Source organism: Lytechinus pictus, chromosome 5 (assembly GCF_037042905.1).
Source record: "Lytechinus pictus isolate F3 Inbred chromosome 5, Lp3.0, whole genome shotgun sequence".
NCBI classification, from domain to species: domain Eukaryota; kingdom Metazoa; phylum Echinodermata; class Echinoidea; order Temnopleuroida; family Toxopneustidae; genus Lytechinus; species Lytechinus pictus.
The window spans coordinates 41,729,456-41,757,349 of NC_087249.1; the positions used below are offsets into that span (position 1 = coordinate 41,729,456).

Sequence of the window (27,894 nt, forward strand, 5' to 3'; positions counted from 1 at the left end):
TAGGTGTATAATTTTGTGATGGTCTAATACCCACATTGTTCAAAGTAGTGCAGAAAATTCATGACCAACAATTATGATTTCATAATGTCATCAGATTACCGGTATGGTGCAAGTTGCTGCAAAACTGAACAAGAAGATATTTTGCACTTTTTGAATATTCAAGTCCAGGGTCCCGTAACACAAAGGTTAGCAATTGATTGGACGCTTGATTTCCAGGATTAATTGTAAAAGGTGAATTGTAGTCGATACAGGCAATCATAAAAAAATGTTCAACGATGGTTGCTAAGCTTTGTGTTACGGGCCCCTGTGGGGGAAATGTCTCTTGCCTGTGCAAGTTATATCTATCGGCTCATATCCTGTTGGCTTTGTACTTAATATTTTGCCCAGTTTTGTTATGCTATTAGTATGAGAAAAACCAAGGATCATGAGAACAAAGTAGATTTGAAGAGTTCACTGTGCATGTTTAATGAGGGGTTGAAAGAGTAAATGGGAAAGAAGGAACAAGAATAGGAGTGAAAAACATCTGATATAGTATTTGTGAGGGTAATATGTGTAGTTGTGAAGGAAACAGCTAGGGAAGTGTGGCGTGAAGCGGAGAAGATGATTCTATAGCATGAGGTGAAAGAGTTGATACTATGTACCACCATTTTCTTTCTCACAAGGCTCCATAAACTCATTCACTACAAAGTTCATTTTGGCAGTTCAACACTATATCATCTTTACACTTGTTGGCAAAAACAAGGGCCCCATAACCAAAGGCATAAGTGCAGTTCTCACGGGACATGCAAACAAATTTGAAAACGATGCAAACGTCAAAAAATACTGCTGGAATTTAACATTTTATTACATTCATCTCCTTTTCCAAATTGTTTGCCCCATGATAACCACTTAGTAATCATACAATTGATTTTCAAGATTGATAACTCATCATGTTAAGCTAATTACTCTGAAAATCAATTCCAAAGCTTTTTGTTATCTGGCCCAGGTATGATTGATTTCTTTCACACAGGATTTCAAATGATAACAAATGGAGTTCTGGAAATATACTACTCGTGGAGTGGTGTTTTTGAGAATGCTTCACCAATTGAATAGTATCTGAGACAAAAAAAAAACAGGGAAAAAAATGCAATTATTCAAATTAAATGGACAGCTAATTTTATTTTGAGGCTTCTCTTTATTTCTGTTCAGGCACCTTCCAATGAGAAGTTACCTATTATGTACCTGATGGATTCCATCGTCAAGAATGTGAAGAAAGGACCATACCAACAACTCTTTGCCAGGAACCTAACCAACAACTTTTGTGGGGTGTTTGCCAAGGTGAGTTTTATGAAGGAGAAAACACCCTGTACCTCCATTCTACGGGCACGATGGATGATGCGCGCGAGCTGCTCTGAGCAGGGACGGATCCAGGCTCTCGGAAGCAAGGAGGCACAGAAAGTGGATCTCTCCCCCCTCCCCCCCCCCCGAATTTCCTTATCAATATAAGGAGAGGCACAATTTCAATAATTTGCAAGCAAGGATCATTGCACCCTCTCCATGGGTGTTGCAGTGTGCACCTGGCATCCAAAGCTGATGGGGCAAGTTTTGAATTGATGCAGAAGTTCAGGCTCTGGTCACATTTTTCCTATGATGACAAAGTAAAAACTCAATCACACACACATGCCTTAACCCACCACTTCCCCTTGATCCGGTCCCGGCTCAGAGCATCCTTGTCATCAACTCCGGTAATGTTTCTTGATTCCATCGAAAGTGCTAGTTCAATGATCCAGTCAGTTGTCTCCCAATCAATACTCTTGGAGATTTCCATGAAACCATATTTGAGTAGCTTGGTGCTTGCGCCTGGATGGTAAGTGAAATTGGGAAAAGGGTTCCGTTGCAAGACACTGTTGAAAGCTGGCACCTCCTGGACAAAGGTCGCAGATGTTTGTCCAGTAAACCCTCTCCTTACTGGTCGGTGTACATCAATCCCAGATACGGGAAGCCAGTCGGCATGCTTGCTGGCCTAATTGCCAACTGGGCCCCCATCTTACAAAGAGTTCCGATTAATCCGATCAACCTCAACTTTATAGAAATCCATCTGTGTCATGGTTTTTTTTTTATACAGGAAATTTGCTCATGTCATTTTTAAACAAAGAAGCATACTAAATTATCAAAAAAACAATGAATAAATAGTATATATATTGAGAAAATATTTTCAACAAACATGCATTTAAGATGTTGAAGTTGCTGGCCTTCCATACATGTAGTTGATCCGATCAATCGCTACTCTTTGTAAGACCGGGCCCTGGTCTACACCCACTGTCTAGTTTCCACTTGGTCTCGTATCACATGGTGTAATCCGAGTTTGTCTACTAACCATTTGGTTTGGTATCACTTGGTCTTTGTGATTAGATGAACTGCTAAAGGTTCATTTGACAACGTGCAAAAAATGTAAGTTGACAAATTGGAAATAAAGATCTGGGCCCGGTAACACAAAAGTTAGCGATTAGTCACTAACTGAAATGGCTTATCAAAATCATTGTTGCATGCGCATTTTGCTCAGTTGACTGACTAGGAACCAATCAGAGCTGGTCTTTCAAATTAGTGATTAATCGTAAATCTTTGTGTTATGGATCCAAGGGCATATGGCAGTTACCCAAGTGATGGTTAGACAGGGCCCCATTGTATCATCATATTTGCTGAAGTGGTGCAAGTATAACTCAGCCAAAGTCGAATCTTTAGAAAACATAGAAATCGACTTCATATGAATTCAACTTAACCCTTATTAAACTGGGGGGGGGGGTCAATTTGACCCCCCCCCCCTTGACAAGTTTCGTCACTACGCCGTCGCGCCAAATTTTTTTACCGCACCGCTCTCTGACTTTTACTTTCAAGTATTGCGCATCTTTTGAGACCAGATTTGCGACGCCCGGGAGTGGTTCCGAAATTACGCAACATAGCTCATAGCTCAAAAACGTGATTCCGTGTACAAAGTCAATGCAAATTGTGCTTTTCAACCAAAAATCATAAATGTATGATTATTTCCCGGGGGGGGCACTCAGTATATAATGCATAGTGGGTATGTGCCGCGGAGGGGACCCCCATTTTTACACTCAAATTTCCGTTCCAAGGCATAGCATTTTTGTCTTATTGAGAAAAAGAACAAAGAAAGCCGCTCCAAGGCATAGCATTTCCTTCTTATCGAGAAAAAAGAAGAAAGAAATCCGCTCCAAAGCTTCGCATATTTTTCGTTACGCCGTTCCGGTCGCATTGATCTGCTACAATTTTGGTGAAAAGCCGGCCGTAGAGCGCTTTTCGACCATCGCCTAAGCGCGAGCGCTGCCCGGCGGAGGCCGCGCTAGCTGCGTTATGCACGATTGCCCGTTCCATAGGGATGCATACGCACTAACAGACATACGGAGATCCGTTCCGAGGACCCCCGTTTTCACAAACATTTGTAGTTCCGAAGCCCGTTCCGAGGACCCTCCTTTTTAAAATAAGCCCGCTCCAAGGCCCCCGTTTTTTGCCTCGCCCGCGGCACACCCCTACCAGTTTTTTGGTCGAGTGCCCCCCCCGGGGATTATTTTCACTTTTGTTGGTTTTAATGATTTATTTTATGCTATTTATGATCGCAAAAGGGTTCCTGACAAAGTTCATCGGAAAAAACAATAAAAAACAAAGGTTTGAAAAAACAAAGAAATACATAAGAAATTAATCATATTTTTGCAATTTCTTTGTAGATATTTGTTAGAAATGTAATAATTGATACTCCCACCAAAAATTAGCATTCTTCTAGCTATGTAAATTGAGTTAAAGGCAAAAACATACACAAAAAACCAAATTTAGGGCAAATTTCATACGCTTATTGGCATAATTAATTAATAAAAAAATATAAACAATTAATATTTTCAAAATTTTTCGATACAGTCTTGTAGTTTACATCCGGCTCTACGCGTGTGCAAATTTTCGCGGCGATCGCGCAATCAGCGGCCGAGATCTGAGGGGAGGGTCAAATTGACCCCCCCCCCCCCCCCCAAGTATATACTGGTCCGAAATAGCCCAGTTAAGATAGGGAGTATATAACATGGCTTTTGCATAATCTGTTCTAAAAAAAATTACTTTGATTTGGGCGAATAAATGTCTTGCATAAGGTTGACTTGGGCAGATTTACCTGTATTCAAGGCAAGAAGATACTGATCTGGATTCCCCTGGTTGGGACTAATGTGTTGCTTAACCCTATCTAGGCCGGGGGGGGGGGCCTCGGAGGCCCCCCCTTCAACGAATCGCGCGATATTTTCGCTGTGCGAAATTTTTTCAACGCGCCACTCGCTGACTTTTAACTTTGAAGTCTTGCGCAACTTTTGAGACCAATTTTGCGTCACCCGGGTACGTGGTTCCGAAATTACGCAACATTATGTAAGTGCATGTCAGACCAAAAATTGCTCAAAAACGTGGTTTTGTGTACAAAGTCAATGCAAATTGTGTTTTCAACCAAAATTCCTAAATGTATGATTATTTTTAGTTTTGCTGGTATAAATGTATTTATTTTATGCTTTTTATGATCTCAGAAGAGTCCCCAACAAATTTCATTGAAAAAACAATGAAAAACAAAAGGTCAAAAAAACAAAGAAATACATAAGAAATTGCAAAAAAAATATAATACATAAGAAAATGATTAGATATTGCAATTTTTGTTCATGTACACTTGCTAAGAACACCACAAAGAGTTTCTATACCAAAAAGTAGAACATTTGGAGCTTTATTTAGGGAGTCAGAGGAAAAAGTATGATTTCGCATACTAATTACGCATAAATTAGCATAATCACTATATAGTGATTCGCATGAAATAAATTATTATACAATTTTGTAGATTATGTCCTAGGCAACGGCCGAGATCTCAATGGGGGTCCTGGGAGGCCCCCCCCCCCCCCCCCCCCCCCCCCCCGGCCATATGAACTCCCAAAATACCCCGGCCTAGATAGGATTAAAAAGAGTAGATAATGCATCCGGCATTTGGTCTGTCTGGAATCCCCTGGTTTGGACATATGTGTTGGCGCTTAAAAAGAATAGATGATTAATTTCATCATGCAGTAGGTTTGATGGTAGCCTAGTTAGCGCATTGATATATCTTTTTTCACGTTCAGGAAGCTGCTAGTTCAGTTAAAAATTACTTTTAAAACTGCACCTAAACAAATCTGCTCTATAACTAGAAATTCTTTTCATCTTCAGATAAAGATACGTGGGTAAAAAATCATTCAAGATGACTAATATAAAAACAATATGGTGGGCTGTATAATTTTGTTATGGAGGGTCATTCGGAAGTGGAAGAGGCACATGAAGCATATTACATTGGGAAATTCATCGCACCCATATTGACTTGCTGTGGCCAACATACTTGAGAGATGGATTATTTAGAAAACCGAACACTTATATTTTTAAAGGATTTTTTTAAGTCACAAGGCCAAGCCATGGGGGGGGGGGGCAAAAGGAAGGGGCAGGTGCCCTGTTGTTGATCTTGGCCTGCATGATATGTGTTTCAAAGAAAAAAAAATGAGCGCATCAAGTATATTTAAATATCAAAAACCTTAGTCACCCTAATATTCATTTGTTGAGGTATAATGCCATTTGGGGAATAAAGGAGGGGGGGGGTGCCCATGTCTCAGTTTGCGTGATAACTGATGTCATGAAAACTTGAATCATTCTGATTTTGTATCTTTCCATTTGTTGAGGTAAGGTGGAATGCCAAAAAGAACCCCCCCTCCCCCCGAAAGGTTATGACAAACTGGTAGCCAAGTGCTTACCATACATACAAATAATGTAACGGTATGCACTGGATTCCAACGTGGCTTTATTGCAGTTGGAGGATAACTAATGTATTAAAGAAATACCTTGTTAAAGTTCCTTGGAAAGAAACATCCATAAATTTGAATCACTTAGTAGAATAGGCTATTTCAGGGAGGAGAAATTCTTTCACATGTGAAGAGAAAAATACCCAAAGAATTTCAAGCCAGCCTGTTTCAGGGTTTAGGAATGAGGAAAGGAGGTGATGTATTCGCCATTTTTGTTTCTAAGACGTTAAACAAAAGAGAATAGAATATTCACATGACACAGGATTGAGACGAGTTGGCTGCATTTCTATTTCAATGTTTAACAAAAAGTATTTGAGTTATGCATATTTCCAGCACCCAGTTAGAAATTACAATAAAAGAAGAGAGCAGCCAAACTGGATAAATTGGTAGAATGAAGAAATTGGGGAATGAAGAGATTGGGACTGGTTCCATGAGGGTTCATGGTCATAGTACTTATGATTAATATACATGAAAACATCGCTCTTTTGGTAGGCATAGAAACATGTCATTGATGGACGTGATGAAATCTTTCTCAAAGCACTCTTGCCTTCAGCATAGTCCAAAGATTTTACCATCATAGCGGGTGATGGTATTCTTCATTTCGAGGATGATGATGGATTTTTGTGCACTTTGAGAAATTCATATTTTAAAGAAGACAATCCCCAATATTATCCAATGAACTTCATTTTCTGTAAAACAAAATAAACAAAGATTTGTAACCCCACTGATACATTTTTCTATAAGATGTTATAAAAGTTGCTGATATCGTATCTCCTTCAGGTCAACGAGAAGACCAGAGCATCTCTCTTCAAGTTGCGATCAACGTGGAATCAGTACTTCGCAAGTGGGATCCTCCATGCCCTTGATGTTCGTGTTCAGAAGATCGACCCCGCCTGGCCCATCATGGCCGCCTCTTCTACTCCTGCTGCTCCAGCTCCATCTATCCACATCAACCCAAAGTTCATCAAGAAGGTCTGTACAATCCAGAGTTCATCAAGACATCCTGCATTAAAGGGCTGGTCCAGGCTGAAAATATGTAGAATTCACTGAGCAAAATGCCGAAAATTTCATCAAAATCAGATAACAAATAATAAAGTTATTGAAGTTTAAAGTTTAGCAATATTTTGTAAATATATTCATTAGGTGGGCTGATGATGTCACATCTCCACTTTCCGTTTTCTTATGTTATTACATAAAATCATATTTTTTTCATTATTTCATACTTGTGTGAATAATATGTCTCCCTAATAATGAAATAAGTTGCAGCAATAAATATCTAATGCACTAAATCAGTTGTCAATCCAATTTTTCTAGTTCTTGGAGGAAAAAATTTGAATAAACCTAATTTCATATAATAAAATACAAAAGAACAAGTGGGGATGTGACATCAGCCCACCTAATGAATATTCATGCCGACTGTTTTCACAAAATATTGCTTTAATTAAAAATTCAATAACTTTGTTATTTGATATCCGATTTTGATGAGATTTTCGGCATTTTGCTCAGTAAATTCTACTCTATTTATCAAGCTATAAATACTTTCAGCCCAGACCATCCCTTTAAAGAACCTCATATTTTAGGTCAAAATGGGAACAGGGGGGGGGGGGGTGTATCAACACAAATTTCATCGAGAAGGTCTCGGAATACTTCCATATTCAATGCAAAGCGCATTGAAATATTAATGGGTTGCGCTATATAGGCCAAGTGTAACTTTTATTGTACATGTATAATCTTAAATGGTAGATGTGGTAGCAGGAGGGGTTTATATCTACATTATGCACTCGAGAGACGATGTGTGATGGACATGTCGTCAATTTGCCTATGAACCATTGCCTCCCTTTTTCATTTGACATGGATTGGCCAACATACTGTTGGAAAACAAATTGTGGCTTCCTAATTTTGCTATAGTTTAGAATCGGTCACAGGAACTCTATTTTACAAGATTTTGCCTCGGTTTTCTTTCATGACGTCCCTTTGCTAATTTCATCTTCCCATTTTATCCTTGTACCAACAGCCCGCCCCTATGGAATCTACGGCAACCCCTACTGCTGTTCAGGCCACACCCACCGTGGTGACCAGCGACCTGTCTGATAAGGATCGTCTGGAGCAGGAGATGCGGCAGAGCTTGATCTCCAAGCAGCAGGAGCTCCTTCAGATCCAGCAGCAACGTCTAGAACTCGAGTTGGAGCAGACAAAAGCAAGATTGGAGTCGCAGGTGAATGTTTTTTCATTAACACAGTGGGTGGCATTCTGATAGCATGGTTTAGTGAAATCAGGGTTAACGTAGACCGCACTTCTATGGAGTGCCAGTTGTCAAATCATTCACCAATTAAAAATTATTCTTATCCTGCTGCAAAAAGTTGTATACCTGCTTTGCCAGTTGTTATCTCCAAGTTTTTGTTTCTTGTGGTTTTCTCTTTCCTCTGTTTTCCCATTTGTTTTTTTTTACTTTGCCTTTATGCATGTGTTTCTGACTTCCTTGTTTTTGTCTCTTTAAATATTGTTTCCCTGTTTCAATATGCCTACTGTAAAGAAAATATTTTCTGTACGCTACAGATATTTCTCACCAGCTTATTCCCAAGATGCTACATTATTAGTAACATGTAGAGCAACAGACCTGTTCATGAAAATGCACAGTATCAAATAAAGGTTATTCGTGACAACCAGAAAGCTTGCCAGATGTGGCAAGAGCTAATGTATACTAAGTAGATTCCAAATATTTTGTTATTCATTACTAACAAGGGAGATGAATACCTTGTTATTGGGTTCCAAGATAGGAAATACGCATAAACTTGAATAATAAGTTAAGGCCTATTGTCGTGAACCAAAGCATACATTTTTCTGCGACTGTGTTCTACCCGAAATCATGGAACAAAAACTTAAGCAATATTCCAGCTCACACTTTGATTGTATTTTTCAGCATTGGTGCAAGATTGTTTTAGTCATCTAATCATCATGTATCAATATTGTTTTACTTTTATGAATCAGGCAAGAGAACTGGCCGCAAAAGAACAAGCCCTTGCAGAGCAACAGGCGCAAATGTCCAAAATGGCCGTGACGGGTCAAGCTCCGACTGCACCGCCCAGTGTTGTACCAACGGCAGCAGTTCCTGCCACTCCTGTCATCACACCACTTTTACAGCAACCGGTAACTGCTCCGACGCCTGCGTCCCTTGTTGGAGGCATGGGCCTCCTGGGTGAGGCTCCAGCTGCACTGAAGCCCCCTCTGGTTCCTCAAGGCCTCCTAGGTGCTGCTCCACCATTACCCGGCATTGCTCCTGGTGCTCATTCAACAACTCAGGCCCCCACTCCATTGATGCCGACTATCTCTCAGGCTTCTCATGCTCCTGCTACTGTTTCTAACCTACCTAATGTGAGTAGATATGCTTCTGTCCTGATTCTTAATCAGTCATTGCCAAAGACATTGTCCGTATCTTATTGAGGGAAGTCTATTCAATTTGGTTGAAGTTCATTACAAATGACTTTGCTATTATTAGTCTTAAGCTTCAATGGTAAAGGGTCAGTAATGTGGATTATACTCAAGTATTATCGAACATTATAACGGTACAAAAGGGGTGTTGTCTTTTTTACTAATTATAATTTGAATATGACATTTTTCTGGCAGTTACGATTATAATTTAGATCCAGTGCCCTATCTCGGTAATGTTTTTAATTTTATAAACAATAGCTATTTGAGTACTTGCTTTACATATTTTATGTTTATTAAAACTCGCTATTTGAGTACTTGCTTTACATATTATGTTTATCAAAACTCGCTATTTGAGTACTTGCTTTAAATATTATGTTTATCAAAACTCGCTATTTGAGTACTTGCTTTACATATTTTATGTTTATTAAAACTCGCTATCTGAGTATTTGCTTTACATATTTTATGTTTATTAAAACTCGCTATTTGAGTACTTGCTTTACACTTACACTGAAGTTTTCTGCCCATTCCATGCTTGAGAAGGTGTTTCATATAATCAAGACAAAAATATGCAGATATTTTTTTAATCAAGCACCCAATCAAATTAAAATCTGATGTGAAATTGTTAAATTTATCCAATGAAACATCTTTTTAGTTTATTTACTTCACACCAGGATCGTTTGGGTTACATGCATTAATATAATCTTCTAATGAAATGGAAGAGTGACCTTCACTTTTTTTGGGGGGGGATATACCAAAACTAAGGATAGACTTTAACGGTTCGGATTTTGATTCTTGTATCTATAGGTCTTGGATGTAGTAGGGATTTCTTTTTAAAGGGATTAAATCATTGGTATTATGAGAGAAGTCTGAAAGGAGTTGAATTAGACCTGTATTTATCTATTGGAAATTAATGTGAGTTTGTCTATGAATCTTGATTTCAGACGGGTCTTGTTCAATCACAAGCTTCACGGAACACCATTAACCCACGTGATCCAAGACTAGCCAGGGATCCAAGGCTACGTCAGGCGTTTGAACAGCAACAGCAGAGGCAGCAACATGAACAACTTCTCCTCCTTCAGCAGAAGAAACACCTTCTTCAACAAGAAGAAATAGCCAACTTAGCCAACCAAACTTCAGCAAGCATGGGACTCGATACTGGAGAATCAGCAGCTGCTTCCCAGTTGACGAGTGGTGCACCTCCCAACTCTGCATCTCCCATGGGAGCCCGGCCAACTGTGTCAGATGTGGCAAGTGCTGCAGCGTCTGTGACACCTGCACCTCCTGCACCTGTCAAGGAGTCACCTACTAATACCCCTGCTGATAATTCCAAGAAAGTCTCCAAAGGCAGTAGCCCCAGCAAGAAATCTGTTGCAAAAGGGAAGACAGCAATAAAACCAGGGGTCAAACTTGACCATTTAGATCTGTCAGGAAAGAGTAAAACAAAGGAGGAAAGTAAAACGGGAAAGAGCAGCAAGGAAGTTGTAGGGAGGAAAGGAAAGTCGGAAGGAGATAAAGCTGCAGAAAGGGATACAGCTAAAAGAGGCCTTCGATCGTCATCCAGAAATTATCGTAAAACAACAAATAGTGACAAGGAGGAAAAGATGAGATCAGAATCCCACAGATCTCGCACCAGGTCTGCTTCGGGTTCTCCTTCCCACTCCGATTCTCACTCCAGGTCACGCTCACGGTCTCGATCTCCTCGCTCTGGGCCCAGCTCTCCCAGGTCTGGCGATAGGAGGGAGCGAGACAGGAGAGGAGGAAAGTCTTCAGATGGCAAGAGAAAAGATAGCAAGGAAAATAAGCTGGAAAGTAAGGAAAAGAGAAAATCTCCATCTCCAGACAGATCTACAGACGAAGATAAATTTGCTTCTAAGAAGTATAGCAAGCAGGATCAGCTGCCACCCAAAAAGAGGGCCAGGCTGATCGAAAAGGAGCAGCAAGAAGCTGAACGACAAAGAGAAAGAGAAAGAAGTAGTCGGGCTGTCAGGTTAGTGAAATTTGTTTTGCTGGAGAGCAAATTGATGTGCGAGTTTGTCTTTTATGAAATATATCTATGTAGAGTCCTAGATTTCATGAAATTTTTTGAAATGACGTTATTTTTTTTTACTCAAAATGTTAGAGGAAGTGGAATCTTTCTTTTAAAAGAATGTGGATATCACAATTCTTGCAGCAACAGTAAGAAGAAAAGCAGCCTGTGAAACATTACCATTTTAACGTCAGAATATTGTTTGAAACATGCTTAGTGCAACAGATCAGTGACTTCAATCAGGTTTCTTGGATACTTATCTCAGATATTTTTGTTAAACAAACTCTTAATGCATTTTAAAACACCACTAAAATAGACTGATGGAAGAGAAAGTATGAGCTCTAACCTGACTCAAGTCTCCCAGAAGAAAAGTACTGTTTCTAGTTTAAGTCAAAACATAAAAGTGTAAGAACATGTACTGAATGAAAATGTAAGGGATTTAAAAAAATATACTTTCCCACTTTTAGAAGCCGAGGTGAACGTGAACGGGCGGCTGGCTGGATGCGTACTGAGAACCGAGACTATGCTCCCAGTCTTCGACCACCCAGGAGACCAAGTCTATCGAATCGCGACATCCAAATTCCCAAGGAACTGTCCATGAGCAGGCTGGCAAAGGTGTTAGAACAGGTATAAGCAGTTTAATTTATTCATTTCATTAGTTGTTCCTGGGCGATATTTCATGAAGATTCATGCTTAGTGCTGACACGCACATTTTATTCAACGCGTAATTACTACCTAGTAGTGCACGTCCCATGAGCATGGTCTAACTAATCCATTGACGCGTTCGCAAGTAATGTGCTTGTAAAATGGAATACTTCTTCATATAAAAAAAGGTTTTAAAAAATGTACTGTTTCATAGGAAGAAGAGGAGAAATATAAACATGAAGTTTTATATACATATTGAAGTGTTTGTGTTTATGGGCTCCCTATCCAATTTCAACGTTGTGTGGTAGAAGCTGGCTACAATTCGCTTGTCTAGTACATGTATACCTACATGACATGCACATCACATGAACAGTTCTCTACATTATGCTTTTTGTTAGTGAATTCTTTGCCAGAAGAAACTTCATATTTTGAGATTGATGTTGAAGATATTATATTCCTGATAAAGATGATGCAGAAAGAAGTGTAGTTGTGACATGAAGAATACATGTAAAATGTAGGTGTCATAGAATATTCCTTTTGATTACTGAAATTGTGTTGCATGTCTTTCTCTTTTATATCCAGGCCGAGAAGCAGCTTAATTCTGGAGCATTGACCCATGAGCAGCACCAGCAACTGCTTAGGGAGCTGAATGAGATCTACAAAATTCAGCGACAGAAACGGGAGGAAGAAGAGAGGCACAACAGACGGCCACCACCACCGGAGTGGGGACCTCGTGATCAGAGGGATCCTCGGGACTTGCACGATCCACGAGACCCTCGCATGATGCGAGATCCCAGGGCCCAGAGAGGTCCAATGCCTTATCATGGTCCACGTCCAAGGGAAGAATTTGATCACAGAGATCCACCAGATGTCCATGACGCCCCTCCTTATAAAGATTCCAGACCACCTCTGCAACGTAGGGAATTTAGTGACAGAGACCCAAGAATCATGCAAGATCCAAAAGTTCCCGCCCAGGAAGATCCTAGACACCGGTCTTTACTTGAAGATCCTAGGATGAGGAAATTTTCTTCAAATCCTGATTTAGATGAAGGAAGCAGAAAGTTGCCACCACAGTTACAAGATCCCAGGTCAAGAATCTTGAAAGCAGCAACAGAAGACGACGTTCCTCAGAGCAGTGTGAATCCTGGAATGGATGTAGATGAGAGGAAACGTACTTTCCGGCAGTACAGAGGTCCTCTTGATGAAAAGCTTCCCCTGCCCGTATCTCCTAAGGATACAGATGAAAGAGACTTAAAACAATTTGCAGAGATGGGTGATGTTGATTTACGCAAACCTCCCCCTGGTCATGATGGACAGAGCAAAATGGATGTTGATTACAGAGTATTACCTGCTGCTTTCCAGGATAATGTTAAAGAAAATGTTGAAGGTATTGGTGACACAGATGAAAGACAGAGGGTGAAGGCTGGAGATAGTGATGAGCGTAAAATTGCTGATGATGCTCAAACAGAGAAATCATTAGAAGATCCAAGCAAGCAAATGGAAGTAGTTGAAGACAAGCAACCCACACAAGAAAATGCTCCCTCAGAGGATATTAAAACAGATACCAAGGATGTTACCAAGCTTCCTCGACGATCATCAGCAAAAGCTGAATGGGAGGCTGCTGCTGTTCGGGTAAAACCAGAAGGAGATGTAGATATGAGGCAAAATCCTGTTATCAAGGAAACAAATAAACAGGCTAGTAAGGATGAGGAGCCAAATCCAGCCAACGATGGCAAATTAGCCAAAGATGACGAATCAGAACAAACATCTGAACTTACAGGATTGACTGAAGATAAAGTGAAAGACAAGGATGACAGAAGGAAAGAGGAAACACCTACTGATTCTTTGTTAACATCAACTAGTGGTGACACTGATGAGAGGAAATTCCCTGCCCAGTCAGAAATCAAAGAGAATATCAATGCTGATAACAAAATTGATGAAATGGGGTTGCCTTCCGATGACATGGAGTTGCCCTCTGTTGATGTAGATTTGCGTCAGCCAATGCCTGTACAAGTAGAAAACATTCCACCTTTAATGGACTTTGAACCTGAACCAGGTATGGCTTTTCATGATAAGGAAAGGGCGATGGACGATGATATTGAACAACAGCCGTTTATGGGCCCAGGTCCTCCCCGTTCAAGACATGGCCGGGGTGGCAGGGGTGGTCAATCAAACAAGTGGCAGACTTGGAAAAAGGAGCACCCAGATGAAGCCTCTGCTCCCCATTTTGATGATGGCCCAGACCGCTTTGATCCAAACGACCCTAGACGTCCCCCAATGCACCGTCCGCGGTTTAGACGAGGTATGCATCCGAGGGGTCCATTTGAAGATGATGTGCCGCCTTTTGACCGACGCCATCCCAGATTCCGGGATGCTCCCCAAATGATGATGGATGAAGAACCACCAATGGAACCCTGGGGCCACATGGACAGAGATAACTTTCCAGAAGATCATTTCCGTTTCAGAGAAGGTGATGGTCCCCGTCCATTGGAACAACAGGACTTCATGGACGACAGACGACGGCCTATGGAGGAGAGGGAATTTCCACCAGATGAGGATGGTAGAGATCCAGGACTAATGCGAGATGTACCAGTCAATCACCCCAGGGATCAAGAGGGTTTTGAAAATCATCCTCTTGATGACATTCCTGCGGATACTCCTCGGTCTCCAGAACCTGAAAATCGTTATCCGCCTAACTATTGCTTAGGTCCTGATAAAAGACGGAACACAGATAAACGACCAGTTCCTCATGATGATAGGTAAGCTATCCATTTCAGAATTTCCTGTAATCGGATGTAAAATTGCAATGTTTAAGCACTTAAAATTTTCATGAATTTGTGATCAGGAAATCAGTAAAATTGCCTTTTTTATGTACAATGAAGTCATGACCTTCTGACACAGAGGCACATCATATAATTCAGGCTGGTGAATGTACAATAATAAAGCTTAATTCAATTCTCGCTACCCCAAATAGCGATTTCGCCGAGATCCGGGAAAAATCCCCGTAACGCGCATTGCATTATGGGATAGCTTTTCGGTATTACAACTTCCTGTTCGGAAGTCCAATGCCAAGTCCAATGTTTTGCCATTCAGATCAACAGTGCCGTCATCCACAACAACACAACGTCGCTTTCGCTCGGAAGTTCGTGATCACGACCCTCTCTTTCACGATACAGTTTAACAGCCTTTTCTGCTAAAGTCACTATTTCTGCCCGACGCTTTCCATTGCACAGTATTCCTCTGTCAGTTATGATTTTTTAAAGTTCCGAAACTGATTTTTTATCCATTTTGTGGTCGACGAAAAATTGAACGGAATGAATGCTGTAGTGTACTAGCGTCTAGTCGAATACGATCGTGATGTCAGGCCGTTCGCTTAATGCAAAATTTTATGATATTCATTTTTAGTTTTGTTTTTTTATAACCAAATAAAAACATGAATAAAAAATATTTTCATGTGAAATATATTTTTTATTTTTATTTATAATTCAAATGGAATCAAAACTGACCAAATTAAATAAAAAGTATTATAATCTGTACATATTATGCTGATTGGCATCGATTTCAGCGTGGTGGAAAACTCAGTATCGCGTACCTCGCGAGAGCATGACTCTGAACCGGAAGTGGTGATGACGACCCGACGGAGTGAAAATTATCTCGTCTCGCGCATTATGAGATTTTTGTTCCTATTTGGGGTAGCGAGAATTGTAAAAAAAATACTCGGCTGACAAGTGGTGAACATGTACAAAACATGTATTGTGCTTTATAGGTTGTGAAGATTTCATTTGTCAATTTCACCCTTAGCTCTGGGTTTGGGTCTTTAACATTTTAGTATTTGTGATACCATGAAGTAACAAAAAATATGAGATAAATTACCAATGCATTCAATTCTTTTATTGTGTAAAAGATGAAAAAGCTTCTCATTTGTGTTCATATTTTTGTGTACCGGTACACGATTGTCAGGTAAAAATAATTTGTAATTTTTTAATTTCTTCTGTTCAATAGGGAACCTCGTGCTCCATTTCCTCGAGAGACACTACCTTTCAAGCCAGGAGAGGGCCCTCCAATAAGAGGACCAAGACCTGAAGGAGTCATGCCACGTGGTCCAGAGGGCTTCAACCCAAGAAATGGTCCAGCTTTTAGGGGACCAAGACCAAATATGCCCCGCCCCATGGGACTAGATGGGCCACGCCCTATGGGACCAGATGGGCCACGCCTTATGGGACCAGGTAGACCACGCTCCATGGGACCAGATGGGCCACGCCTTATGGGACCAGATAGACCACACTCCATGGGACCAGATGGGCCACGCCGTATAGGACCAGATGGACCACGCCCTATAGGACCAGATGGACCAAGATTTATGCATGGACCAAGAGGTCCTTCGGACGTGCCCAGATTTGGATCCCAAGGAATGGGACATAGGATGCATCCAGATGGCCCAATGCGTGGGCCTGGTAATCAGTTTCAACCCAGGTCCAATAGTCCACCTGTTTCTTCTGATATGCAGAGACCACCAATGAGTGGACCCGCTGTTAGTCTTCCAGGTAGCGTTTTGTCAAATATAGGCAATTTAGGCAATTTCCAGCAGCTTGTGCAGAGTGTTAGCCAGCAGGTGCTAAATAACATGAGAAATCAGCAACAAACACCAGGACAGATTCCAGCTCAAAGTCTCATTCGCTCTGCCTTACAAACCATGGGAGTGAGGGGCAATGTGCCAAACAATCTTGTACAAGCTGCTCAAAATAATTTGCTTGATCAGATGAAGTCAATGCCAAACGTGATAAGGATGAGGATGATGAGACCTCAACAAATGGAGAGAGCACCGACGCCGGAGGGTTCTCTTCCTCCTCAGGGCATGCCTTATGCCAGAATACAAGCACATCCATCTATGTCAATCGCTGGGATGCCACCAAACAGTATGGTACCTGGAATGCAACAAGGAGCTCAAGGAATAGGATCAGCACAGAATTCCGATCAGCAAGGAGTTCCCAACCAAGGCACACCTCCACGTGGGATGCCCATGCAAGGGATGTCCCAACAAGGTATGCAACCAGGAATGCCCCTGCAAGGTGTGCGGCCAGGAATGGCACCACAAGGAGTGCGACCAGGAATGCCTCCCCAAGGGGTGCTGCAACAAGGAGTGCGCCCAGGAATGCCACAACAGGGGATGCTGCCACAAGGAGTCCGTCCAGGAATACCACCCCAAGGTGTGCCTTCCCAAGGAATGCCTCCCCAAAGGATCCCACAGCAAGGAATGCCACCACAAGAAGTTCGTCCAGGAATGCCGCCACAAGGAATTCCATCTCAAGAAATGTCTCAGGGTATGCATCCTGGGATGATGCCTGGTCCACAAGGTCCCATTAGGATGCAACAAGGAGGTCCAGGTGGCCCAGGATTTTTACCTCAAGGGATGCCAGGTGATGGAATGGTCAGACAACCTCAACCTGCAGGTATGCCATCTGATGATTACTAGTAACCTCATTCTGTAAGGGAAAAGGGACTTTATCATATTATTCAGTATTTACTCAACACATTTCAATTGAAATCCAAGCAAATTTTTTTGGCATATGTTGCAATGAGAGGGCACTCGATTTACAAGTAATATTTTGTGCATGTGCTTTCGTTCTAGACTTGCATGGAATCGTTCTTTTTTCTACCTCAAGTTTGCCCAAGCATTATTTAAAAAAAAAAATTAGTAAATATTAAGTCATTTCATCTAAGTTTCTGTTGATATGCAGTTTATTCACTTAAATTTGGTGTAATTGCAAGAAGAAAGTTGTTTAAATAAATTTTTGAAATAAAGAGGTTGAAAAGTATGAATTCATAAATATCTTCTTTTTTGTATTTTACATTAACTACTATTTATTTTTGCATGGTAGGCCGACGAGGCAATACTATTGCATTGATATGATATGAAAGTTTTTTGTAGATTACATTGCAATATGCTCCTCAAACCATATTCTGTGAAAATCACAGTGAAATTCTGGAGGGACCCCCCCGCATCAATTTGATTAATCATTAGACCCCTTGAGAATTTTCCGCAGCTTTTGTGAGTTTTGTTTTTATGACAGCATAGATTATTATTCCATCATGATACATGGAATGGAGAAATTAGCAATGGAAGTGACTTTCCATACCTGCCAACTGTTCCTATTACAGGAGTGTTCCTATTTTTGAAAAATAAACTGAAAATTGCCATTTTAACGTTGGGAGCATTTCATCAACATTTTTTTTGTCCAACAAGATGTCAGATCTGACAACTTCCCTTGGTTTTGATTGGTTGAAATTGAAAAGCATTGTTACTATGGTAACTGTTGGATAAGACTCCTTTTGCAAAACGCTCCCCATGTCTGATTTCTGTGAAAATGTATGTGCAGTGATGAATCAGAAATTTAAGAATGTTCAATTTTGGGGGGAATTTTTGAAGTAATTTGTTCATATTTCCTGGCTGTCGGGGCCGGAAGGTATGTAGCACGTAAGTCGTCAAGCCATGTTATCTTATATACCATTCCATAGTGATAATTTTGTTATACTCATGATGTTATTTGCAATATTGGCCCAACAGCTCCTGTACTGGACATCACCTCCCTATTCTCCAAGCTGGTATCCTCGGGGATCCTGAAGGAGCCGCTGAAACCAGCCTCCCCCGCTCCTGATCAGACTGCTATCCCTGCAGCTGCCCCTGTAGAGAAGGCCAAAGAGGACGAGACAGTGGCAGAGAAAGACGATGAAGACTCGCAAGATGTGGAGGATGATGGCATCTTTGACATTCCGGAGATTTCACTCAAAACTGATGAGCTCAAAGTGTAAGTATTCATTTTTTACATCCATTTCCTCTGGCTTTCGGTAAAAACAGGAATGTCACTTTTTAGACTACCATAGCAAACATGTTTTTCATGTAAGAAAGGGATCATTCAGGTCTTATCAAGATGATTTTTAGACTTTTTTTATCAAGCCTAGCATAATTCTAATTGTGATGATCACAGTATGGATTCTAACAGAATCGGTCAAAATGACCGTGCAACTGTTTCCATTGTTGTCTTGCGGTGTCTTCACGAATAGTTTTTGGTCTTTCTCTTCACAGACGACATCCTGGAATCATCAAGCGTATGTCCAGTGGGATGCAGTGCACCTCCTGCGGTCAGCGCTTTGTCATTGCCCAGATGGACCGGTACCGCAAGCATCTGGACTGGCACTTCCGGCAGAACCGCAAGAAGCAGGATGGCAACAAGGCCACAACCTCCAGGAAGTGGTACTATGAGGTGGACGAGTGGCTGGACTATGAAGAGATCAATGACATGGAGGATGGTGAGTTGATAATAAACACAGGTGGATCCGTGTAAATTGGTCCTCTATTGGCATCACTATTACAGCTCTTATTTTGGCTAAACGAGTGCATCTGTGGAGTTACTTCTGAAGGTGTCCATGGTGAAGAAAAATGGTATAGTGGTTTTCACGGTACACTGTGTATTCATCAGTGGACTTCGAAATACACATTACAGAATCACTGTAACGACATCCTGTCATAAAAAGCACAAAAGTTGTGCAGTTTATGCAAGCCTTGTCAGCTCGTCGGTTTAGCTCAGCATGTTGCATTTCGTTACAGTGTGCCAACTTCTGAGCCCCAAGTTGTTAAAAACATTGGGGAAAACCCAGGATAAGTTGAGGGATTCTTGAGTGAATGAGAGGTATGTGGGTTGTGAGGTAATCTATGGTAGGGATCGGAATATTGCATAACTTTGCAAAAAGATGTGTGAAACCAAGAAAAAATTAATAAAGTTTTGCAAAAAAAATTTGTCTGGTAGGGTTAATGTACAGATCTACATGAACAATTTTTTGGAGTAGGAAAGCAAGGGGTGCGTATGTTTAAGAGGCATCTTTTAAAATTGCATCAGTAGTTACTATTTCTTCAAGAATAGTAAAGAAAAAAAAAAGATTTTCTTATGAAAATGTTTATTATTAATGTTTTTTATGCCTCCACCCACAATAGGTGGTTGCCGTTGGCATTTTTTTGGGGGGGTCGGCTGTCCCGTTCTCGGTCTTGAGATAACTAGAGAACTGTTCGGTGTCAATTATGGCTCATGTGTGTATATAGGGGAAGCAATAGTCTGATATGATTTTTTAGGGTCATAAGGTCATACCCGAGAATATCTTGTTCTTGCAATAACTAAAGAAGGTTTGAGCATTCAATTTGAATCATGTAGGCCTATGTATCGTGGAGGGGAGTTGAACCAATTAGATTGGGGGGGGGGGTCATGAGATCAAATGTCATACATGAAATCCTCTCTTTCTCACACCTACTTCATGAATGCATAATGCACGTGATGATGATCCGAGTAAATCTAAGGGCCACAAGGTCAACGGTCACAGAGTTCATTAATTGAAAACTTCAGAAGTTCTTGTCTGGCATGGGTGGATTTCAAATTTCAACTGTGTACAATTGAGAATCCATTTACTTTTAACTTCTCGATTACTTTGAACATTAAATCAATCATCATCCCCATCATCTTCATACCTTTACAGCCCGAAGTACCTTCTTTGAAGAGCAGGCGCAGGAGTTTGCTGACCGAGAAAGAGGCCCTTCTAGCGTGCCTGTTACTACAGATTCCAGTGATGAGGTAAGGCAATCCAGACTATGGCAAAAATATAGATACGGTAACTGGTTTTCTGAAAACGAGGAGATATATCCTATTGTTAGATGACAAAGTGGATCCTTAATTCAAACTGGTATGAATAGTTGGGAGGGTACACTCGATTGAACTTTGATTCGGCCTAGCGTGAAGATTAACTTAAGTGAAGAGTGATTCACAATTAAGATTTACAATCAATTGTTAATGTTAAACATATCTCTTTGAGTGTCACCCCCAAATCAAGTGTTTGATTACAAGCATACTCATGCTTTCTTTAATAGTCTCAATGGGCCATAAGGCATAAATATCATAGCCAAGATTATTAGCTCATTAGTTCATACTTTGTAAAGAGTTTGTTGAAAAACAAACAACAACTAATTAATCTCGTTTTTCTCTGTTCACTTATGCACAGTTTTGTAAGATATGCAGAGAGAGCTTTGAGCAGTTCTTCAACGAGGAGACCGAGGAATGGCACTTCCGTGATGCGCTCCGAGTTGATGGCAAGGTAAGGCTTATGAGAAATATAGCCTCAGTTTGACTGAAGGATGTTAACTCATCTTGCGTTGGCCTGTAAACCCCATCTGTGTTGCATTATGGACTTTCTTTCTACCCATGTATAATCTGAGTACCAGTGTGCTCGTTTGCAAAATACTCTCAAAAGAATTTATCATGACATTTCCAATAAAACTTTAGTCCGGTTATATTTGGTTATAGTCAGTGTGTGCATACATGTATTGGCTTACGCAGACGAAAACAGATAAAATTAGTTTTTCACTATCGTGGGCTGCTTTTCACAACTTGCTGTCTAAACACGCATTATTGGATAAGCTTTAACATTGTAATGAATGGAGAGTTTCCAGGGCTCATTTGGGCGTTTCTATACGTGTCGTACGGGACATTTTGACAACAATTTCTAGTTTCCTAGCTGAATGCTTGAGCAATAATATAATTTTTTTGTCAGTGATAAAGCTATAGTGGGTAGTCATGTGAAAAACTAATAAGCGACACAAAAAAATAATTATAGGTAAATTATAGTTTAAAATGTTGTGTGTCGTACGGGACGCAGAAATGTCCTGTACGACACGCAACATTTTAAGCTCTAATTCACCTATGGACGACATATTTTTGTTGGTTGTCAGTTTTTTGCTTGTCTACCCAGTAGTACTTTAATGTTACCACAAAGTAAATTGAAGTTCTATGTTCGTTTCGACAGCAGGTTGATAAATGTTGTGAAAATGGCTGATTTTTCTAGCATGGAATCGCCCTTTTGAGCATTTTGGGGACGACATCTTCCGAAGCCCCCATGTAGACAAGCTATTCATTGATATGATATTCTGAATAAAAAGCCATACAATAAGGAAATAGGGAGTATTTTGACCAGGGTCTAGGGTTTTTGATGAAAACTCATTTTAATAGCTTCTATGAGTCGTAGATCATAACAATGAACCTGTCCATGGGGAGGGTTTAATTGATCATACCCCTCCCCCTCCCCCTCTTTCAATTGACTTCCTGGTAATAATTGTCATCTCATGTTTGGATTTGAAATCAATAAAAAAAAAGGGTAAAAATTGAGGGTGTATTGAATTTTGATTTACTTGGAAAGAAAATACAATTATTATCCCACCGAGAGTTTTTTAAAGTGAATACACCCGGAGGTGCTTCATGAGGTCCTAAATATGATAATGAGATACAGTACATGTAAAATAGGTCAATGAATGATAATATCATACTCTACATGAAATGTTTGAGAGTTATTAGAGTGAATGAATATTCAATCATACATGTCATTTATAAATTTGCAGTACTCAACAAATGACAACAATTATAAATGAAATCATGATGTGCCATGTTGTGAATGAAATGAGACTTTGATTGATAATTCTCTTTCTCATAACCAACTCTGACTAACCAACTGGAATAATGAAAACTAAAAATGCTCTTCATGGGCTTATGTCAAAAAGACAAGAAGCAATGTTGTTTTTCTTTTATTAGGAGCATGTTTTTTGTTTACTCCAAATCTATTGCCTATATACACAGTCCCTCCTTTTCAGATTCCCATTGCACAAGTTAACATTTATTGAGTTTTTGTGAAAGTCTGATTAGTTATGTGCGATAGCACTGTACATAGCCTGTCATTTGCTAATTGGTACAATAAGCCATTCCCTAGAACAGCAACAATATTGGCTAGTTTATGTTTTATGTATGTCTGCTTAAATCGAATCCCGTGACACCCAATTCCGTAATCTGTTTGATAAATCCCTAAGTTATCTCTCTGTTTACCTTCATATTCCAGACCTTCCATCCGAGCTGCTATGATGACGTTAAAGATGTGAGTATAAATTTTGATTTGTTCAATGTTTTATTAATGAGAATTAATGATAGATGTGAACACTTCCTCGTACATGTAAGTCAACGGGACACTAGAGTCGATTGAAACTTTTGGACAATGGAAACAAAATATTATTTTTGCTTTTTATAATATCCCATTAATGGAAATGGATGAAGGTGGCTTCATGAATGAAAACATATTTTTCTTTTTCTCTTTTTAACAATATATTTGTTATGAAATCAACATAGAATGGGCCCTAGAGCACAAGGAGATGTAATCGATATCTGTGATTGATTGTAATTCATTGTTCATATATTGTAGAATTGATTACCGTATATCATGTTCATATAGCAGAATATGTTTTGATCTCACATTGCTAAGATGAAAGGTTACTTGAAAGTTCATAAAATTGAAATTGATTGTAATTTTAGTTTATATATGGTTTGCTTATTGTAGATTTGATTATATGCTTTTCTATAGAGGGGAAAATATTTTTCAAATTTTATATTGCCAAGATGAAAGGTTATGTGAAAGTTTCCTGAAATTGGGAATGGAATTTATTCTTGCTATGAGCACTCTTTTGATTCTCCACCTCTTGTGGTTTTTCTTTCCAGTCTTCCGCTTTCCTTGACGCATCCACAGATGACCTACTCAGTCCCCCTCTTGTAAGGACCAGGAACTCGTTCAGTGGCACTCCAGTTAGTCCTGGTGCTAGTGGTGCTTCCTCAAAGCCTTTATTAGTTGCTCCAGGCAAAGTGAGTTGGGATGCTGTATTGAAACCAGATGGCAAAGCAGCATCCAAAGCTGGTGCTGCTATCAAAGCTGAGCCAAAGACAGAAGCAAATCCGGAAGTGAATCCCGTCAAGGAAGGAAAATCAAGTGAGGAAGCTTCAAAGGCTTCTGACCCGGTAAGGGTCAAGTTGGAGCCAGAAGAACCGATGGAATCCAAACCATCAGTTGAGGAAGCGAGTGTCAACAGTGGGACTGAAATCAAGATCGAACCATCATCAAGAACTATAAAATCAGAGCCATGCATTGGAGAAGCCGAAAAAACATTACCAGTTAAGCAAGAAACGGGAGTAGATAGTGCAGTCTCCCAAACATTAGTAGAAAAGGAACAATTGAGGCAAGAGCACGTGAAGGCGTCATTAGCAGATCCTAGGGGGAAGTCGTCACCATTGCCATTCTTGGAGGAAGTTACTCCAGAGCCAATGGAAACAGAATCTGCTGTACCGGATACTGTGCCTGCTGTACCTGATGCTGTGCCAGCTGTTCCTGATATTGTGCCAGCTGCAGCAATGGATTCACCAAAGACTGATACCGTGCCAGCTGCAACTGATTCACCCATAACTCCGATGCCAATACAGGTTGTATTGACAACACGCACTGAATATACCGAAGGTCCAAGGATAATTCCTTCAGACCATATGCCAACCGAAGAGCCAGCTGATATTGCAATGGAAGCAGTGGCCATCACGCCTTCTGGATCAGGAGATGCAGCCGTAGCTTCGGATCCACCGGTTCAGCCCCCTGCAGATGGCGGGCATGCCTCTAAAAAGTTGCCCTTGAGCGAAGCTGTGGCCACACTCAGGGGGTCTGAAGAATGTGCGGACCCCCCTGTACTTGAGGTGGAAGCCCCGCTATCAAGCACCAGTCAAGGTCAGACAGAAGACACTGCTCAGTCCTCCTCCCAAGGCATCTTTGAGAAGTTGACGCCTCCGCCCGCGCTCAAGAGCATGGAAAGTGAAGATTCCGAACCACATGCTACTGGAGAGCCCCCTGCAGAGAGTTCTGCCGGTGGTGGGGATGCTAATCAAGATGTTGGAGAAAATAAAGAAAGCAGTACATGAATATGAAATAACTCTTTTTGTGATGTCAATGTTTTAAGATGTAAAAGAAAATATATGAATGTTCGTCCCTTATCATGAATTGGCCATTTTTCACATGATTTGATCAAAATTTTGCACTCAACATTGCCAAATTAGATAGGTAGCTTTATATATCTAGTGGTTTAGATTACGGTGGGTTATAAATGAACAGTGCAATGTTGTACACAAATGAGGAAATTCATTTTGGAAGAAGTTAACAAGAATTTAAATGTAATTAGCAGGGATGATGAAATTGTAATTCTATATATTTTCATTTTGAAGTTGGAGGTCTGTATTTAAAAATGACACTTTTTTTTCTCAAGATAACACATATCACCGTATGTGTATTGCTTTGCTGATGGCTTTTTGACTGATTGGTAGGAAAAATATATACATGTATGAAGGTTTGTAGATTCAATTCAATTCAATTCAATTTATTTACACTCTCAATAAAAACATGAAAAACATACATAAGGTACATAAGTAAAACATTGTGACAACATACAAAAAACATATTTATGAGAATGAGGGGCCAACAAAAAAGAGCAGATAGCCTTATTGAGCGTTGACCCAACAACTATAAGACAAAATCAATAAATATTACCAAAAAAAAGATAACATAAATGAAAACATATATTAACACATACATTCAAAATATATAGCGTAGTTATACAAGCAAATTAAGAATACCAACTTAAAAGATGTAATTTGTAATAACGTTTGAAAGAATTGAGGGTTCGGCATATTTTAATAGAATTAATTATCATAGGTTGTTTCATTGGATAACCCTTTTTATCGGATCGGTTGGTTTAGGCAAGTCAGTGATTGAAGGGAAAGTCAAAATGAAAACATTGTGAGCTGTTACATTCCTTTCATGCCCCTATAAAGAAGAATATTATAGTACAATCGTCCTCTGCAGCAGTATGCTCTCATGTTCAACTGTGACCAAAATAGCTGAAAAGTTTGCTGAACATTCATGTGTAGTCCTATACGCGCATTTCTGTGCGCAGAGTGTGTGACTGAGTAGAATTGAGTTGATATCTTATAGATGTTATGATTCCAAATTTTAACACTACGACATAAACTCACATAAACACTGTTTTAATATAGTCAACCTTTCCCAAGTAGCTTCTTCAATCCCAGTTCTTGAACCGAAATGTAGTTTCAGGATTGCAACCTGTTTTTTTGCAAATCTGTCTCCGCCCTTGCAAATTAGTTCATGAATGTTCATTGCAGGTGATTTTTAGCTGGACAATGAAATTTATTTGGACATCCCTGTAGACAAGGAATAGTTTTCTCATGATAGTCCAATTGTCCATGCTCTAACTTAAAAATAGTAACTCGTTCTGATTGTTTCTTTTTGCTGAGATCACTATTTGAGATCAATGTATATTATTCATATTAATTACATAATTGTAATTTCTTTTTTTAAATACAAGTTTACGTATGTTTCTTTTATGTTGATGCTTCGGGATAAAAAAAAGACATTAATAAAAAAAATATATACAAAAATAAAATTTAAAAAAAGGGAAAATTGTGAGGTGAAGTCCTTATATATGTTTTGTTCTCATACTCTTTGTGTATGTCATTTTAAAGGAATTTTTTACAGAATCTTTACTTGTTTTACTACATTTCATTTCATTTCTTAATTTTTTCTTCATATTTTCAGGTCATTAAAAATGCTTCTTTTATTGGACATACCTATCATCATTGATATAAAAATACCCTAGTTATTGTCTTGTCCATCTAAAATTTTTGAAATCATTCAAGTGCTTTTTGTTTGATTATTAGAAAGATTAGAACAGCTACAGTTTATGACCTGATATGTACCAGGGTCCTTGTCATGGAGACTAAATACACATGAAATTATTTTTATGACTCGTTTATGCACTTTGGTTTTATGAAAATAATATTCAGAACTTGCACACATTTGTATTTGACATGTATTCAGAGTTTGTGGGTAGTTTAATTTTGTTAAGATCAGAGATTCCTTGTCGTTAGGCCTTGGCAATATTGGCAATATATTGTCAGGCCATATTCGGCTTGGTTTCTTGTGTAGTATATGATCGAATTTGGATCGTTTTCAGTCCTTCAGATCAATTATATTTGGCATCAATAGAATATGATTAATATGAGAGAATATAAGAGTGAAAGTTTTGTGATTGATCTGAAATTCTAAATCTACCGAGTGTCTTCTTGAAACTGGGCCCCAGATAAAAATTATCTTCTGAATTTGTATATTTTGAGTGCTTTATTTCGATTTATTTCATTGACTGGGGCCCAGTTACATAAATGGATACCATTAATGATTACAATTTACCTCATACACATGATTTATCATGTAGGCCCTACTTACGTTTACATCGATATATATTACACGTATTGATAGTTATCAATATGTTCTCATGCTGCGTGTGTTTCCGCTGCTAAAATATGACAATGTATGTTTCATTTCCTTTCATTTTGTTGTAAACAATATTGTATTGGAATCAGTGAGAAATGAACACTCAGATATATTTTTTTCATGTATCTTGAATAATTTTGAAATCTTATATGCACTTTTTTTCATTCTTCATGTTTTATTTTTTTTGTCTTTTCATAACTCATTTTGTGTCTTTACTTGTTAGGCTTTTTTTTATTTTTTTAAATTTGTTTTTATTTTGTCTCAATTCATAAAGCTTTAGCATAAACATATTCATCAGAAACATATGCTATATTGTCAATATGAATATTGATTTAACAAAAAATACTGTATTTGCTATGATTATTGTAATCATTTTACAAACTTTGATTGTACGAGACAGGGATGAGTTAATGGGTATAACTGTTAATCAAAGACTGAATGAATGCTTACTGTGAAATAGGTAGCACTTGTTGGGTTTGCTACCTTGTGTATGAGTGTAAATACTTATTATTAACACAACAATAAATCCTGGAAAACATTTGAAATATATTTACTTTCATTTATTTAATTACTTTGTTTTGTTGTAAATATACATGTAGTATATTTATCGTGGGAGTGTGTCATCAATTGATCGTGTCAGTAATTTCAGTGATGTTGCTGCTGAAATCCTTACATCAGGGTCCCGTAACACAAAGGTTAGCCATCAATTGTACACTTGATCTTTACAACTGGTTG

General features: G+C 39.4%; 1 protein-coding gene across 1 annotated transcript; it reads left to right on the forward strand.

The window, feature by feature from the left end:
• The first annotated feature begins 438 nt into the window (after window positions 1-438).
• LOC129261406 (uncharacterized) lies at window positions 439-27,704 on the forward strand. Its single transcript, XM_054899471.2, has 14 exons — window positions 439-1,317; window positions 6,609-6,800; window positions 7,843-8,043; window positions 8,817-9,200; window positions 10,199-11,244; window positions 11,751-11,910; window positions 12,511-14,687; window positions 15,931-17,378; window positions 18,494-18,734; window positions 19,013-19,236; window positions 20,452-20,546; window positions 20,971-21,063; window positions 22,852-22,887; window positions 23,502-27,704. Exons 1-14 carry the CDS (start codon window positions 1,216-1,218, stop codon window positions 24,735-24,737), a joined length of 7,635 nt encoding a protein of 2,544 aa, XP_054755446.2. The 5' UTR covers window positions 439-1,215; the 3' UTR covers window positions 24,738-27,704.
• Window positions 27,705-27,894: the final 190 nt, after the last annotated feature.